The sequence below is a fragment of the Leptopilina heterotoma genome, unplaced genomic scaffold (assembly GCF_015476425.1).
Source record: "Leptopilina heterotoma isolate Lh14 unplaced genomic scaffold, ASM1547642v1 Lhet_111, whole genome shotgun sequence".
Taxonomy (NCBI): Eukaryota; Metazoa; Arthropoda; class Insecta; order Hymenoptera; family Figitidae; genus Leptopilina; species Leptopilina heterotoma.
In genome coordinates, this window is record NW_025110830.1 from 97,945 (window position 1) to 116,469 (window position 18,525).

Here is an 18,525-nt window from a genome sequence, read left to right on the forward strand (position 1 = left end):
TTCTCAAAGAACTTTTTTAAAAATTATTAAAAGTAATGAATTTATTGAAGAATTTTAGTTAAAAACACTAGAAAAGGATTTAATTTTAGAGAAGTTAGAAATTATTGCAGAAATTCAATTATTTTCAAGAGTAATAAAATTCTTCTTAAGGATTCAATTATTTTTACTAATAATAAAACTCATCGTTGTGTTTCAATTATTTTTCATACAATTATAATTGAATTCCTTGAAAAAAGTAATTATGTTCATGCAAGTTTTAACCCCTTAACTGTTTGAGGAAAATACAACATGATTGTCCCAAACTGCCCAGCAGAATCTGATACTTTTTCAAATAGTATAATATATTTAAATTATAACTAATTATTTAATTACTTTCTAAAATATCATTAATGACCCTTATAATTTCTTATAATATTGATATAAAGAAAAATGTCTATCAATTTATAAACAAATTATATTTATTTTGAGTAATAGTGAACACGACCCACGGGTGGGTCGGAAACAGTTATGGCCATACTTTTTCACGACCCACCCGTGGGTCGGAAACAGGCAACGGGTTAATAAACCACGACAAAAGAATTCAATTATTTAAAAATTTGTTACTAAAATTCTTGATTAGAATTGAATTTTGAGAAATATTCAATTATTCAATAAATTATTTACTTTTGCATTTAAATAATTAAATTCTTGTAGAATTTTCTAATAAAAATTGATTTTCATTTCATAAAAATGAATTTCAGTGAAAATTTTTGATTATAATTGAATATTAAAAGCAATAAAGCATAAATTTTTAGAAATAATTGAATTTTGAAATTAATTTTTTTGAAAAAGTTCAATTGAATTTTCTTTTATTTTATTTGAAGGTTTTATTTTCTAATATGCATTTAGTTAAAGAATTTAGGAATAATTGAAATTTCGTGAAATTGAACATTGTAAACAAATGGATTTGAAAATTGCCAAAGAACTTTTTCGAAAAGTATTAAAAATAATTGATATAAAGTAAAATTGTAGTTAAAAAATTTTAAAAATAATAATTGAATTAAAATAATGAAAATAATTTGGAAGAAGTATAATATTCATATAATATAAAATAATGATTTTATTACTTGGTCATCTTAAATTATTATAAAATATGAAGAAATCGATGACTCCGAGTCGAAGACTCGGAGTTATCGATATCTTCATGTTTTATAGTTATAAAAAAATTTAATAAACTAAAATTTCATTCATTGTAAAAAAAATAACACCAAAATTGATTATTTTAATCTTTTTTGGTGTTAATTTAATCTGCAACACTTTTTAATACCTCACGATTTACTGTGATTATAATTCCTAAAGAAATTTTTGTCAAAGCACTGTCTGACCAAATAGGCACCTATTCTACTTAAAGGCGATAGCTTTTAAGTAGAATAGGTCACTATTTGGTCAGGCAGTGCTTCGACAAAAATTGTTCGACTTAACATTGATCTATTCTACTTAAAATTCGTCAGATTCTTAGATAATAATAGATAATATTCTTAATAATAATATAATTAATTAATTAATTAATTAATTAATTATAATATTCTTAATAGATCCCTATTTAGTCAGACTGACAGTTTGATTTTAATTAATCATCGATAAAACTTACTTATTTTTGTTATTAAAGTTACAAAAAGTAATAATTGAATAAACATTTAATTCTTTACAATTAAGCAAAAAAATAGTAAAACTCAAATTTCCCATCTTAGAAAGATTTTTCTTTTCTGCGGAATTATCCTCATCTTATTATACTTAAATATCCAGAAAGAATTCTTAGCATGATTTGAATTGTTTTATTCATCTGAATCTTCAGAAACTGACAATTACAAAAAGCTATTCCCATTTCGCACCACTTCCCCCCACAACTCTTGCGCATTAAGTTTCCAACGAAAGCTTTTAACACGGAATGTTGTAATTTTATACCAAGTACTTGGATATCGGAATATTAAAATATAAAGTAGATGGTATAATATATTTAATATAGAGGCAGAGTAGGTAAATTTTGAAAACTATGGCAAATATTGTTGCTGGTTATTAAAATTGAAACGAGTGTTGTAATTTTATTATATATATATGGATACAAGGTATATAAAAACAGTAAAGGTATATATAGAGTGAGAGAGTGAGAGAGAGAGAGAGAGAGAGAGAGAGAGAGAGAGAGAGAGAGAGAGAGAGAGAGAGAGAGAGAGAGAGAGAGAGAGAGAGAGAGAGAGAGAACTTGGGTTCGAATATGAGGTGAATGGGGATAAAAGGGGAGTTTGGGGAGGCAATATAATCCGTGTGAAATTATAAAGTGCCATTTCCATATATGGTCGTGGGAAAATCCCTGGAGATGATACATAATAATCCGCACACGACGAATTAGTTCAAAAGCTAGGAATATTCGCTGCGAAATTACTTTAGTGAAGGAAATTATCACACATAACAACATTTTGTAGCAGCCGGGGTCTCGCCATTAGTATAGCTCATAGAGTATAGAAGGAAACCTAGAGAGCCAGGGGTGTGTAGTGAAGCATCTTTCTCGAAATTACCCCGCATTGCAGATATTGCGTTCATCAACACGTTATTCGTAATCCTTATTATACTTATCCACCATTTTCGCTTCTGCTCGCAAACGCTTTTAATTAAACGCTTTTTCATCGTTGTAAAAGCTGATTTTTTATATTATTTATTATACCCATGTAATCCAATTCAACGTTTATATTAAATCTATCTTTTCAGGGTTATAACCTTTATATAAGCCTTCGAAGCTTTATAACTCTGGGTGGTATAAAGTCTTGATATTCAAAATTACAACGAATATTCAGATTTATTTTTAATAATCATTTTTTTATTTTTTTTATTTATTTTAATTTTTTTCATTTATATTTATTATTTTTACGTGTAAATATATGTGAAGCCTCTTGGTACAATTACTTTTTTAACCTTTAGAGGTTATCCATAACTCTAAAGGTTAAACATAACCTAAAATTCTATGTGACGTAAGATCTCTTTAACCGGAAAGCGTCACATAAATTGAAAAAAAATTCCGTTTCCGTTTTTTCTATTTTTGTCGAATCATTCTATAAGCTTTGCGGTATGTATTTATTTATTCATTGAAATTATTTATTTATCGGAAATACTTTATGGACGTTTCTTCTTTTCTTTTTTTTTTTGAAAGCTAGAGAAGGCAATGAGTTATTCATTAAAACGCGAAAAATTTATCAGGTAAAAAAAGTGAATAATCCCTTTGTTCTTGTTGCAGTGAAATATTTGAGAGAAGTGACCCCCTACTTCCGGAAGGCTTCGATCATACAGGAAGTGGGATGGGAATTGCAACGCGGTTTCCTAAGTGCAACCCCACCACCACCGAAGTCACCTCCAAGAGCGGACACTCGTTATCTTCCCCTACAACTGTGCCGGCTGACGAGATCGCACCCTTCAGCGGATCCCGGTAAGTTTTCCATCATTATTTACCAATGAAATTATTATTGAATCATTTTTTCTTTTTTTAGAAACTATTTTTTCTCCCACCTGCCCTTAAATATTTAATTAAAATATTTTTTTCATTTTAGTTAAGTAATTTTTTAAAAATATCGAGGTTTCTAAAATTGGCGGGAAAAAAACTGTCCGCGCAGCCGCTACGCGCCTGCGCGTCCAGTATTTTTCCCGCTTCCCGTGTAGAAAAATTTCGTGGCGCTAGCTAGCAGCGCTAGACTGCATGTAAATTTACCATGTATCTAGCACTGCTAGCTAGCGCCAAGAAATTTTTCTACACGGGTTACGTCTCTAGAGAGAGAAAGAAGAGGGGACGTTAGGAACTCTCGCTGTCTCTTTCTATCGACTTGACGCTGTACAGACTTACGTTCTTTATTTCTATAAACATAAATTTTCATGTATTTATTTACATTTTATTTACATCTATTTAAGGTCCTTATTATTTTATCAAACAATTTTTTTATTATTTTTGAAAGACAGAATTTTACATGTCAGAAGTTGTCTTTCACCGAAATTTCTTTCTGCGAATGTTTATTTACTATAATTTTCATTGAAACAAATTTCTATAAAACAAAATTTTTTCAAAATAAAAATTTTATTTGGCAGAATTTCCATTACGTCGAATTTTAATTTATCGAAATTTTCATTTACTGGAATTTTTATTGAACAAAATGTCATTTAAACGAATTTTTAAATAAAAAATATTTGAAAGAATTATTTTTTAGCCGAATTTTGATTTCTCCGAAATATTATATTTAAGAGAAATTCCATTTGAGCAATTTTCTAAATTACATAAATTTTATTTAACTATTCTACAAATCAAAGAAAATTTATTGTCAATTTTTTTAATTAAAAATATATTACATCAAATATCTATATTCTTAATATTTAAATAATGTTAACATTAAATTATGGACAATATTACAAATTGTAATGAAATAATTAATGAAAGTTACAGTTAGTATTTTTACTACAAATATTTTGTTTTCCAAAGAAATATCAATTATATCAATATAAATGCTATTTAAAATGAGACCAATCTAGTAAAATTATTAGAATTTTAAACAAAATGAATAACATCAGATTGAAACTTAAAAAAAAGTCTAATAAATTACTAATTTACTAATGAATTATTTTTGTTTATTAATTTCAAAAATAAATGAAATTCTTCGCAAGAATTCAATTATTTCCATAAATAATAACATTCTTTGTAAGAATTCAAATTAATTTTTATAAATAGAAAAATTTTTTGCAAAAATTCAATTATTTTCAAAAAGAATTTTACGAAAGAATTCAATTCTTTTCTTAATTCGTTATTAAAATTTTTCAAAAGAATTCAATTTTTTTCTTAATTCGATATAAAATATTACAAAAGAATTCAATTATTTTCTAAAATTGTAATAAAACCGTTCCAAACAATTCAATTATTTTTTTAAATGGTAAAGTTCTGTGCAAAAATTCAATTATTTTCAAAAGAATTTCAAGAAAAATTCAATTTTTTGAATTTGTAAATATTAAAATTCATTGTAAAAATTCAATTATTTTCTAAAAATTTTCACGAAAGAATTCAATTTTTTTTTAAATGGTCAAATTCTTTGCACATATTCAATTATTTTCTAAAAAAATTTTTACGAAAGAATTCAATTTTTTTCTTAATTCCATATAAAATATTTCAAAAGAATTCAATTATTTTCTAAAATTGTAATAAAATCGTTTCAAACAATTCAATTTATTTTTTAAATGGTAAAGTTCAATTTTTTTCTTAATTCCATATAAAAAATTTCAAAAGAATTAAATTATTTTCTAAAATTGTAATAAAATCGTTTCAAACAATTCAATTTATTTTTTTAAATGGTAAAGTTCAATTTTTTTCTTAATTCCATATAAAATATTTCAAAAGAATTCAATTATTTTCTAAAATTGTAATAAAACCGTTCCAAACAATTCAATTATTTTTTTAAATGGTAAAGTTCTTTGCAAAAATTCAATTATTTTCAAAAAAATTTCAAGAAAGAATTCAATTTTTTGAATTGGTAAATAGTAGAATTCTTTGCAAAAATTCAATTATTTTCTAAAAAATTTCACGAAAGAATTCAATTTTTTTTTCAATTTTAATAAAATCCTTCGAAAAAATTCAATTATATTTTTCAATGGTAAAATTTTTTGAAAAAATTTAATTATTTTCAAAAAAATTTCACGAAAAAATTCAATTTTTTTCAATTTGTAAATAGTAAAATTCTTTGCAAAATTTTCACGAAAGATTTCAATTTTTTTCTTAATTTGTTGTAAAATTTTTCAAAAGAATTCAATTATTATTTTCAAAAATTTTAATAAAATTCAATAATTAAATGTTTAATTTAAATTATTAACAAATTGCGATTATTTTAAAAACTTGAAAGAAATGATTCATAAAATAAAATAATTTTTAAAATTTTTAGAAAAACTCTAGAGGTGTGCATTTAATCGAGTCGAACCGAACATTAATCGACTCGACAACAGAAAATGCGAATCGGAGATAATTCGATTCGAACTAGTCAATTCGAAATTCGAAGGTTCGAATTTCGAATTGCTCAACTCGACTCGGTTAACTTTCGATTCGAATTGGCAGTTCGAATCGAATTTTCTCTCGATTCGAATCGGCCAATTCGAAGTTTCGAATTTCGAATTGCTCGACTCGACTCGATTTTCGAATAATTCGGCCCATTCGAAACACAACATACTGCATACACTACATAGCAATTCGAAAGTCTAACTTCGATTTTCGAATTGGCCGAATTAATTCGAAACTCGAGTCGAGTCGAGCAATTCGATCAATTGGCCGATTCGAATCGAGAGAAAATTCGATTCGAACTGCCAATTCGAATCGAAAGTTAACCGAGTCGAGTTGAGCAATTCGAAATTCGAATCTTCGAATTTCGAATTGGCAGTTCGAGTCGAATTTTCTCTCGATTCGAATTTTGCACACCTCTAAAAAACTCCATTATATAAAAAAAAATTCAAAGAAGTTGTTCGATGATTTTCAATAGATTAATTTTAAAATTGAAAATATTTGAAAAGAAAAATTATTTTAAAAAAGTTACGTTACGAAAAAGCAAACAACAACTAACTTCAAACTGCGAACAGATTACCGGAATACAACGATTATTATTATTAATATAGATTTTAAAATTATTTTGAAAATAAAAGTATAAAATAGGTATGTAACAATTTTTGCGAAATTCAATTTTCCTCGTACAACAATTAAGTTTAACAGCAGCAATAGTAATTTAACAAAATTTATCAGATTATCGTTTGTCTGACTTTCTTCTAATTTATCAGATTCAGTGATTTTTGGGGTGAATTTGGTAAAGTTTTAAAATATTTTGGTAAAATTTATTTATATTTGGTAAAGTTTTAAAGTGATTAATTTTTATGTTGAATACGAATTCAACATAGAAATTAATCATTTTAAAACTTTACCAAATATAAATAAACTTTACCAAAATATTTTGAATTTAGAAAATCGAATGTCAATTTAATTCTTTATTTCGTAATGCACGGGAAAAAATATTAACCCTAAAATACTACAAATTTCACTGTATTAGCGACATTATTCAGTGCTTCAATTAATACTTTCGCTATTCTAGAGAAACTTATCGCTGTTTTAAGTAAAACTTGTTTTCCGTGTGTAATGATTATTATTTCTTTAAAAATAATATGTAAATCAAAATAACTTCAAATTGTTTAGAATAAGCAATGCAATGCAACAATAGATAGTTTGGCTAGTTGATAAAAAAAAATTCAAAATTTATTTTTCTGCATCACTGGGTGAAAGGAGATTAAAGCAAAAAGAAGTAGTCTAATTGCAAATATGTTATATATGGTACAATAGTACGACAAAAGAAGAAATTAAAAATATCAAAAATTACAAAAGTTCAAATACGTCTTATTTACTAAACGATAGAGAGACACGTTTGAAAAGAAGAAAATTTCATTATAAACATTTTGCAGAGACGGAAATGTAGTGATATTATCTGATAGCCAGGAGAGAAAGGGAGAGAAAGAGTTGGTATCAAAAGTCACATGTTGATTTAAAAAATATCAGAAAAGTTGTAAAGTAAACTTGGTGTACACGTACGTCGCGAATGCTTCGTTGGAAAGAACTAAAAGCGAAGGTATGTTGGTTTGTTTACACGAACACGTCAACTTTGAATGTGAATAGGTTCATATGTACGAAAGAATGGAAGAGGAGATACTCTCGAAAGATACAGCACGTCTCTGATTGCTTTCCTTACCTTTACCCACCTTTACCCTCTTCCTGCCAAGTCTCCTCTTTCTCTACTCTTTCTCTATACTCTTACTTTTTCCTCTATTCCTCTCTCTCTTTCTTTTTTACCTGTTTCACCTCCCACCAACGACACTCTCTTTCTTTCTTTTAAAATGGCGCACTTTTCCTATTTTTTTTTCTTTTTGGTCCTCTGTTAGACTCTCGGGATGGAGGATATGAAACGGAACGAAGACTCTTGTGAAACAACTATGCAAAGGGTGAAGAAAGAAGGAAGGAAACCCTTCAGGGAATTAAGGAAAGTCTATTCGTCTTTCATTAATTCAACTCTTCAGGAACGAGACCCAGTTTAAAGTGCACTTTTCAATTCTCTTTTTTTCTAAGGAAATCAATTTTTTACAGTCGCGTTAGTTATTTTTTACATTTAATTGTAAGAAATTAGGTGGTGGGATATGTTTTAAAGATTCATTTTTAATTACCTTAAGTTAATTTTTATTAATTATATTTTCCACGTCGAAAAATTTCATGGAAGTACACCCTGAAAATTCCATGGAACTTCTCCATGGAATTTACATGGAGTTTCCATAGAAATACTGCAAGTTTTTTATTTTAAAAATATTTTAACATTTCCAGGGTTGTCATAGGTCAGGTAAATCAGGGAAAAGTCAGGGATTTTTATTACAGAACTGAAAAAAATTGAATTTAGAAAAAATTACAAATGATTTGCAGAAATTCAATTTATTTTCAAAAGTAATAAAATTCTTCGCAGAAATTCAATTATGTTCCAAAAATTTTTAAAAATGTTACGTCAAAATTACAATTCTCCTTTAAAAATAATAAAATTCTTCTCCAAACTTCAATTATTTTCAAAAAATTTCCTCAATTCAATTATATTCATTATCTATTATTTATTTATTTTATAATAAAATTTTTCAAAAGATTTTAATTACTTAAAAAAAAGTATTGATAAAATTTAAAGCAAACATTAAATTATTTTCATAAATAATAAAATTTTTTACCGAGATTCAATTATTTTGATAAATAATAAAACTCATCATAGAATTTCAATTATTTTTAATATAATTTAAATCGAATTCCTCGAAAAATGTAATTATTCTTGAAAACATAATTAAAATTCTTCGAAAAAATTCAATTATTTAAAAATTTGTTGATAAAATTCTTTATGAGGATTCAATTTTGAAAAACATTCGTTTATTCAATAAATCATTTATTTTTGTATTTTAAATAATTGAATTCTCGTAGAATTTTCTAATAAAAATTAATTTAAAAATAAATTACAGTTAAAATTTTACATAATAATTGAATATTAAAAGTATTATAACATGAATTTTCTAAAATAATTGAATTTTGAATGTTTTTAAATATAATTATATTTTTCGAAGAATATACTTAAAATTGTATTAAAAATAATTGAAATCGTGTGAAGAATTTTATCATTTAGGAAAATAATTGAATTCTTGTAAAGAATTTTTATTACACTTTTTATTTCAATAATTAAAGTCCAGTGAAGAGTTTTATTATTTATGAAAATAGTTGAATTCTTGCAACGAATTTTTATTAAATTTTATATCGAATTAAGAAAAAAATGTAATTCTTTCGTGAAATCTTTTAGAAAATAATTGAATTTTTACAAAGAATTTTCCATTTAAAAAAATAATTGGACCGTTTTGAAGGATTTTATTAAAATTTTAGGAAAAAATGGAATTCTTTTGAAATATTTTATATCGAATTAAGAAAAAAATAAAATTCTTTTGAAATATTTTATATCGAATTAAGAAAAAAATAAAATTCTTTTGAGAAATTTCTTAGAAAATAAGTGAATTCTTTTGAATAATTTTAATAACGAATTAAGAGAAAAAAATTGAATTCTTTCTTGAAATTTTTTTAAAAATAATTGAATTCTTTTGACAAATTTTAAAAACGAATTAAGAAAAAATTGAATTCTGTCGTGAAATTTTTTTCAAAATAATTGAATTTTTGCAAAGAATTTTACCATTTAAAAAAGTAATTGAATTGTTTCGAAGGGTTCTACTAAAATTTTAGGAAATAATTGTATTCATTCGTGAAATGTTATTAAAATTCTATTTAAAAATAATTGAATTTTTGCAAAAAATTTTACTATTTATAAAAAATAATTTGAATTCCTATGAAGAATGTTATTATTTATGAAAATAATTGAATTCTTAGAAAGAATATTATTACAATTTTTCTAAATAATTGATTTGATTTAAGAAATTTTATTAAAATAGTAGATTGAATTATTGCAAAAAATTTTTGAAAATAATTAAATTTTTCCAGAAATTTATTTAAAATTGTATTAAAAATAATTGGAATCCTATGAATAATAATTGAATTCTCGTAGAATTTTCTAATAAAAATTGATTTAAAAATGAATTTCAGTTAAAATTTGACATAATAATTGAATATTAAAAGCATAATAACATGGATTTTCAAAAATAATCAAATTTTGAATATTTTTAAAAATAATTCCATTTTTCGAAGAATCTATTTAAAATTTGTTTTAAAAATAATTGAAATCTTGTGAAGAATTTTATTGTTTAGGAGAATAATTGAATTCTTGTAAAGAATTACATTTTTACATTTAATTACATTTTTTTTAATAATTGAATTCAAGTGAAAAATTGTATTACTTGTAAAAATAATTGTATTTTTGGGAAGGATTTATTATTATGTTTATTATGTTTTATAATAATATTCTTATAAGCTGTTGAATTGCATAAAGATTTAAATTTGAAAATCTTAATTTCTATGGAATAATAGTAATGATTAAATATTTATTTAAAAAAGAATTTATTGGTGTTTTGGAATAATTTTACAATTCAAAAAATTCGTAATTAAATGTAATAGAACAGTTTTTTTTGAGTATCTAATAATTTTTAGAGTGAATCAGAATATTCTTTAGGGTCAGGGAACATTCAAAATCAGTTAGGAAAAAGTCTGGAAATCAGGGAAAAGTCAAGGAAATTCTGTAGGTTTTTTATTTTAATAATATTTTAACATTTCTATTATGATTAGAGTCTAATAATAAGCTTTATTGAAATTTTTTTGTAAAATGTGTTTTTCATTCAAGTTTTGCAAATGAATTGCAACAACTTATTATTAGACTCTAATCATAATAGAAATATATTAAAATAATATTAAAATATAAAACTTGCATAATTTCCACGGAATCTCCACGAAAATTCCATGTAATTTTTCGACGTTGGTTACTATGTAAAATAGTCAATAAAAAAATGTTTTAACTTCAAATAATTATAAAATAGGAGAGAAAAATTGAATAATTAAATTTGTTTTCATTTTTAAATAACGTTTTTAGCGCACAATTGAAGATTAATTTTCTTTGAATTTAAATCCGACGGAAATATAAGTGATACGCGGGTTTACGTGGGGGAGAAATATTTGTTTATAGGATATTATATGCGGGGAATAATGACAAATAACGGTAATAATATTTTGTAACTGGTGATTACGATTGTTAGATGTACACAATGCTGTCGTTAACACTGGTAATAATAACTTAACGATAATGGAATCTTTACCATTAGCATATCAGTGATATCACAATTATACATATACAACAATATAAATGTCCGTTGTATTTCTGCCTGAAATTCAAATAGGCCACTAGAATTGATTGAACATCACTGCAAACAATTCCATCAATAACGATTAAATTGTTCATACTTCATATGCAATATGTTGTGCACAGTTTCAATCACTTCCGTTTTCAAGTAGCAGTTAACGTTTCAATGATCATTCTCAATTGAGGATCACTGGAATGCTTTTCTGTCCTGTATTTTTTTTTTTTTTTTTTTTTTTTTTATTTTGCTTTCTTTTTTCTCTCCTTTTTTTCTATATATATAAATAAATGAAATTTTTGTCTCGCTAAGCATATATACATATATACGCAATGCACTGAATTCCCATTTGAATTTCAAAGGAAAATGTACAATTTTACGTTTGTTGTAAATTTCATCCGCTCTACTTTTTAATTTATTATCTCTTTTATTATATTATGTGTGGTATTTTTTTTTATTTCACACACGCTTTAATTGTGTTTTGTTTTTTTACTTATATGTTTCCGTTAAATATTGTTCAAAAAATTTATTTGCATTTTTATAATGGACATTTTTTATCGAAGTTTCGAATCGAACATTTTTATATAGAAATATCTTGGGAAAATAATAAAAAAATAGAAATTGTGAAATGAAATATTTTTGAAAGATTTTAAGCGTATTGTAATACGAAAGTATTACAAAGTGCTGGTGGTTCAAAAATAAAACAAAAAAAGTATATATATATATATATATATATATATATATATATATATATATGTTTGAAATAGATTGAAAATTTTGTTTATATTTACCAGACGTTAATTTTCACGATTTCTATTATTGAAAAGAGGAAAAAAACGCTTGGTAAAGTTTATACTTTTTTTTTGTAATCCGAATACAAATTCACGATGTTTTTCGAATTTAATCTGAATTTACATTAGAGGGAGAAAGTGAAATTTAATTTGGAATATTTGCAAATTATTATAGGAGAAATTATAAAATGTCTTTTTTCTAATGAGGAATCATTAATTTAAACTACAATCATTAGAAGTTTTTAATAATTCTCGATAATATTATTTGTACTTTTCTGAACTTATAATTTCAAATTTTTCTTTTTCTTTTTTTAATTACCTATTTTAATTCGAAAACGAAAATTGAATTTTAAATTACAAAAAAATTGTCAAATATAGTAAATTAATACTATAAATACTGCAAAGTATGAATGTGATTATACATATTTTATTTTATATACAATTCAATAAAGTCTCTATATAAATGAAAATACAAAATACTGCCAAAAAAATAAATATTATTCGTATTTATTTTTCCAGTTGTATTACTTACTTATGAATTCATGCATATAAGTTTCCGGTTCACGAATTGTGAGCAAATATGCATTTATATTCAGCAATAATCGGATATCTACATCTGTTTTTATTTATTTGATTATTATTTTTTTTTCACTTTTTTTTTCATCGCGAGTAAATAATGAAACGCTCGTGCTTTTGCTTATAAATAAAAACGTATACACTTTTACCCATCGAGAGAGAGAGAGAGAGAGAGAGAGAGAGAGAGAGAGAGAGAGAGAGAGAGAGAGAACACCGGTAATAACGAGGGTATTATTAAAAGTAAAAAGAAAAAAAAATGTGTATTACACAAGTCAAAAAGTAGTCTAGAAAAAGTGGTGTAATTATCTTGAGCCTATATGCATGCGTATGGCTTTCATAGAAGGAAATAAAAAAATAGAAAAATCTGTGTATTTACAAAAAATATACTAGTCATACATCATTTGTGGTTGAACGTTCAGTTACACACGTGGCACAACGAAATGAAACACGACGTTATACAACGCTGATTGTGAGGAAGAACAAGGGTGAATATGAAACATGAAAACTATATTTTCTCCTCTCACACTTCTCTCTGTGTATAATATACATATATATATAAAGGCAAAGTAGGGAAAAAAAGTCTTGAATTTTAATGAAGTATGAAGAAAAAAAACACCACACACACACACACATGTAGGTAGAAATGAAATTCTTCCCGATTTGTTTCAATCTGAGAAATAATTCATTAACTTTCCAAATAAAAAATTTTTTGGTTTAGGGGAAAAAATTCTTTTTTCATTTTGAGATGGGACTCAAAATGGAAAAGTTTTTTTTTTGGATTTTGTTCTTTTTTTCCGCTTACTTTTGACATGTTCGTTTTCAAAATACGTTACTTTTTCATTTGACACTTTGAAAACTTTTTGCCACTGGCGTTAAAAAACTCGAGGCTGTCCCTTTTTCTGTTTATCTCCTTTTTCACATTTCTGGTAAACATTTCTGTCAAGTGAAAAGTCCATTTTCAAGTTTATTGAGTTTCTTTCAGTTTTCGGTCCGTCAAGCTTTGCCTCGGTCTCACGTGAAACATGTGAATTTCGAAGAAAGTTCTAAATGACAAAATCGTTAGTTTCATTCTGATATTAACCTTTGCACAACCTTCATCATAACAATTTTGTAAAATCTATTTGAGTTTTACCGTCAATTTACTCTGAATTCAGATAATAATTAATAATTTAACTAATATTTTATGTAATTTAAAAGCTTTTTTTAAAAAATTCTATTCATTATTTATTTTGCATTTTTCAAAAAATAATTTACTACAACTCGTCAGAACAATTGTTTTTTCGTTATCCCCATTTTCCTATAGTTAAATGAAGAATTTATTATCTTTGGGTAATTTTCGAATTATTTTATTTATTTTGAATTTTTGTGAATTGACAATTCCAAAAATGTTTTCGCTTTCGTTTCATTTTTTCCTACAAATCCTTGTTTTTATTTTTTTTACATATGGATAGAAGGGAAAAAAGTTCCAAGTAGTCAATGTCAGTTTCAGTCAGACAGAGTAGTTTTTGCAAAATTAAATTTTACACAATTATTCCAAATCCTGTTGATTTTGTTTCTACGTCTGTAATAAGTAGTAAAAGTAAATTTTTCGCCGGACAAAAAATTTAAAGATCATGTATACTTTTAATTTCGATAATTCCTCATTTTTATAATAATAACAGCACAAAACAATTTTTATTTTCATAAATAAATTAAAAATTAGTAAAACAAATAAAAACCTTAGAATCAGTAGTACAAGTCAATATTGAATCAGACATGATTCTTCAGAACTTTGCTGTATCTACTAGACATTTTGAAAAATATACTCAACTTTGATAGAAATTAATAAATTTTTTTTAAAATTCACACAATTCATCAAAAAACTCAAATTTGGTAAAAACTACACAAGTTCAATTAAAAAAGTTCTCAAATTTCAATTTTTTCAAAAAAATTGTCCAATGTTTTCATCAAAAATACTCAAATTTCAGAAAAATTGTTAAATTTTCTTCAAAAATATTTAAATTTGTTAAAAAATTTCCAAAGTTTAATCACAATTGCTCAATTATTTTTAAAAATACTCAAATTTGTTGAAAACTACTAAAATAGTTTAATCACAGTTGTTCAATTTCATTCAAGAATTAACTTAATTTTTGACAGACTCTCAACTAACATAAAAAATAATTTATTTTTTTTAAAATACGCAACATTTGTAAAAAATGTCGTCAATTTTATTAAAAAAGGCTTAATTTTCTGAAAAAATAATTGTACAAATGTTTTCTTTAAAAATACTCATATTTTATAAAATTTGTAAAAGTTTTTTCCAAAAATATTAAAATTTGCTAAAAAGTATTAGATTTTTATAAAAACTAATCAATTTTCTTTAAATAAAAATACTCGTAAAGTCGTTAAAAATTACATAAGTTTGATTAAAATTACTCATTTTTCTTCAACAATACTCAAATTTGTTAAAAGCATAACTCAACCTTGATATTAAAATTCATCAATTTTTTTCAGAAATATTCAATTTTAATAAAAAATTTTAGTTTTGTTTTAGTTTTTAATTTCTTTTTTAAGATTAAAATTGTTGATGAAATCAAACATTATTTTGTTGCATTTTTTCAAAAAAAAAAAAACATTTAGCACAAAATTTCAAGTAGTTAATGCCAATTTTAATCAGACGGTTTAACCGTAATACAATAAAAAATTTTAGGCAATTATTCCAAGTTCTGTTGATTTTATTTCTACTTTTGTAACTAGTAAAAGTCAGTTTTTAAGCAGACAAAAAGTTTAAAACCTTGAACACGTAATTTCAAAAAAATCTCATTTCTGTAGTGCAAAAAGAAATAATTTTTATTTTTCGAATTAATAATTATTTTTATTATTTAGAAAATTATACAGCAGCAATAAAAAAACAAACAGAAAAAATGGAAAATTTTTTTTTAAAAAACTATTCACTTCAAAAAGAAGTGAATATAAAGTGGGTTTCAGTTTGTGAATGCCACCTTAAAGTTTATTTTCGTGTACTTTCAAAGAACTTAAAGTCACTTAAAGTGTGTTCCTATAATAAAATTATTTGTTTAAATATGTTTTTAATATGTTCTCTAAATCTGAATTAATAATTAAAATTTAATTAATAAATTAATGATAAATAAATTTTTATAAAATTAGAAATAAATTAAATTTTGTGATTTGTCTGAAAGTTATATTTTTGATGTCTCGATGAATTTTACAAAATCTGCTCTCTAATAATTATTATTAATTTCCATAGTACAAAATCTACAAATTTAGCACTTACTTTTATTATTTAAAAAAAATTAAAAAATTTTATTCAACTGAATTTATGCAATAACTAAAATAATTTTTTCTCCGAAGCCTTTTTAACACAATAGGACTTCTATAAGAAAACTAAATTTTTATGGTTCTTTAAGTAAGTGAAAGTTAAGTAGAAAAATCCATTTTAGTCAGACACGCGCTGAATTAGTGTAATTTACTCAGCGTGTTTACTCCACCAATGATTAAAATAATCCATCAGAGGATTATTTTTTCGAAATGTTTCCCAAAAATGATTTTGATTTAGATAAATTTTTTTGAACAAATTAATCCCCAAGTGGATTATTTAAATCGTTTTTTTGGGTGTAAATTTTGTCCAGCAATGCAAATTTTACTACCTCAGATATAGTTTACTGTGTTTTGGTAGCGTGAAGGTTGAAAATAATTTTTTTTTTCTTTTTTACGATTAGAGTGAATAGAGAATAAAGGAAAGTTGCTGTTGCGGAGACGGCGTGAGGAAGAAGGGCGCGCATGGAAACGGCAAAAGAGGATGCGAGAGTTAAATTAGTTTCCGGTGCAAAAGCAGCGCCAGCCACCCGGTTTTCAGGGCTAACCCGTATAATTCCAAAACAGCTCTATCAGGTCGAACCTGGGAAACCATCCAGCCAGTTGTAGGGGTAACCTTTCTCTTTCCCTCCCTCTCTCTTGAAATCTAGTTTTACTCTCTCCCCCCCCCCTCTTGGAAAAGACCCCCTGTATTTCCACTACCAACTTTCTAACGTTTTCCCTTTCCACATACGAAGCCGATGCCACCGCGCGCCTCATAGACCTCGCGAGTTGCAGTTTGCGAAGTTAATTAATGTCGGATAATTGCATCCATGCCGGTCCGTCTGATTAACGAGAGTTGGAAAAGTGCAAATTCAAATCGAAAAGAGAGAGAGAGAAAGAGAGAATTCGGAAAATTCATCTTACTTATTCCTGAGTCACGTGACATTAAAAGTCATACCAAATATCGTTTCTCTGTCTCGTGGGGTTGTCCTCGTGTTTTTGATGTCTCGAGAGTATATACACACACTGAGAAATGTATTTTTTTGCCTTTTTTTTTTTTAAGCAAATCGACTTTTGGATCTAGTCGCGAGATTTTTCTTTTGAACAAATATATCGAGATAAGGGGTTATGAAATATTCACTGGCTATATTTGCAAGTCATTCGATGAAGACTTTTGTATTTTAGAGTCAGTTTGGCTATTGAAGCGATTTTTCACTCGAACTTGCGGGAGAAAATATAGATACTCGAGTGAAATATGCATTCAAACGTATTCAAAACACCCTTTTTGATTCTCTTTCGATATTTGTATATATATCCTCGAGAGTTGAAAAGGAAACAACCCAGGGAATTCAGAATCATGCTTCGCATATATCGATTGTAGATAACATAAATTTATATGTATAATTTATTCTAATCACTATTAAAGAAACTCGAATTTATTACTGCTACTGCTGCTGTACTGCATGGAAAGAAAAGAAAAACTTATTTTTCTTTTCTTTCCATGTAATATAGCAGCAATACAGAAAAAAACTGAAAAAATGGAAAAATTTTTTTTGAAAAACTATTCACTTGAAAAAGTTGAAGTGAGTATAAAGTGTGTGTCACTTTGTGAATGCACCTTAAAGATTATTTTCGTGAATAAAAAGTTAAAAGAACTTAAAGTGTCATTTAAAGTGTGTTCTTATAATACAATTTTTTGTTTTTGCATTTTTAATGTGATTTCTAAATCTGAATAAGTGAAAATTCACTTAAAGTGAGTTTCTTACGTCTTTTGCGTAAGAAAATAAGTGCTAATAAAATCAAATATTATTCTTTTAAACTTTTTTAAAAAACATTTTGAACATTTTGATTACATATGAATAGTTTTTAAGAAGTTTGGGTATTCTTGAAGGAACTTTAGTATTTTTTAATTAAACTTGAGTAATTTTTAACAAATTTGTAAGTATTTTTTAAGAAAATCAATCACATTCATTAAAAAAATTCCCACTTTTACGAAAAATAATTTTGACTTCACTCAATAAGTTGAGTTTCACTCAAAAAAATGTCATTTCCCCTAAAAAATAATTACCATCACTTTCTCTCAAAGAATTGTCATTTTCACATTCACTCAAAAAATTTTATACTAAAAATTACTCAATTTTACTAAAAATTAAATTTCACTAAAAATTAAATTTTACTAAAAATGTTACTTTCCCTAAAAATGAACTTTCTCTAAAAAATTCCCACTTTTGCTTAAATAATTTTCACATTCATTAAAATTCCCACTTTCACTAGAAAAAATTTTGACTTCACTCAATAAGTTCAGTTTCACTCAAAAAAATTTCACTTTCCCTAAAAAATAATTACCATCACTTTCTCTAAAAAAAAATTGTCACTTTCACATTCACTCAAAAAAATTTCACTTTCCCTAAAAAATCCTCACTTTCATTAATAAAATATCGACTTCACACAAAAAATGTTTACATTTATTCAAAAAATT

The 18,525-nt window shown here is 25.3% G+C and overlaps 1 protein-coding gene across 1 annotated transcript in view; it reads left to right on the top strand.

Annotated features, from left to right (window-relative positions):
• Positions 1 to 2,032: 2,032 nt before the first annotated feature.
• Positions 2,033 to 18,525, top strand: part of LOC122504658 (beta-1-syntrophin-like) — a 236,931-nt gene continuing 220,438 nt past the window's right edge. The window contains exons 1-2 of the mRNA XM_043615856.1: positions 2,033 to 2,051; positions 3,182 to 3,454. Coding sequence (XP_043471791.1) covers positions 2,033 to 2,051; positions 3,182 to 3,454 — 292 coding nt within the window. The remainder of the gene's footprint in view (positions 2,052 to 3,181; positions 3,455 to 18,525) is intronic.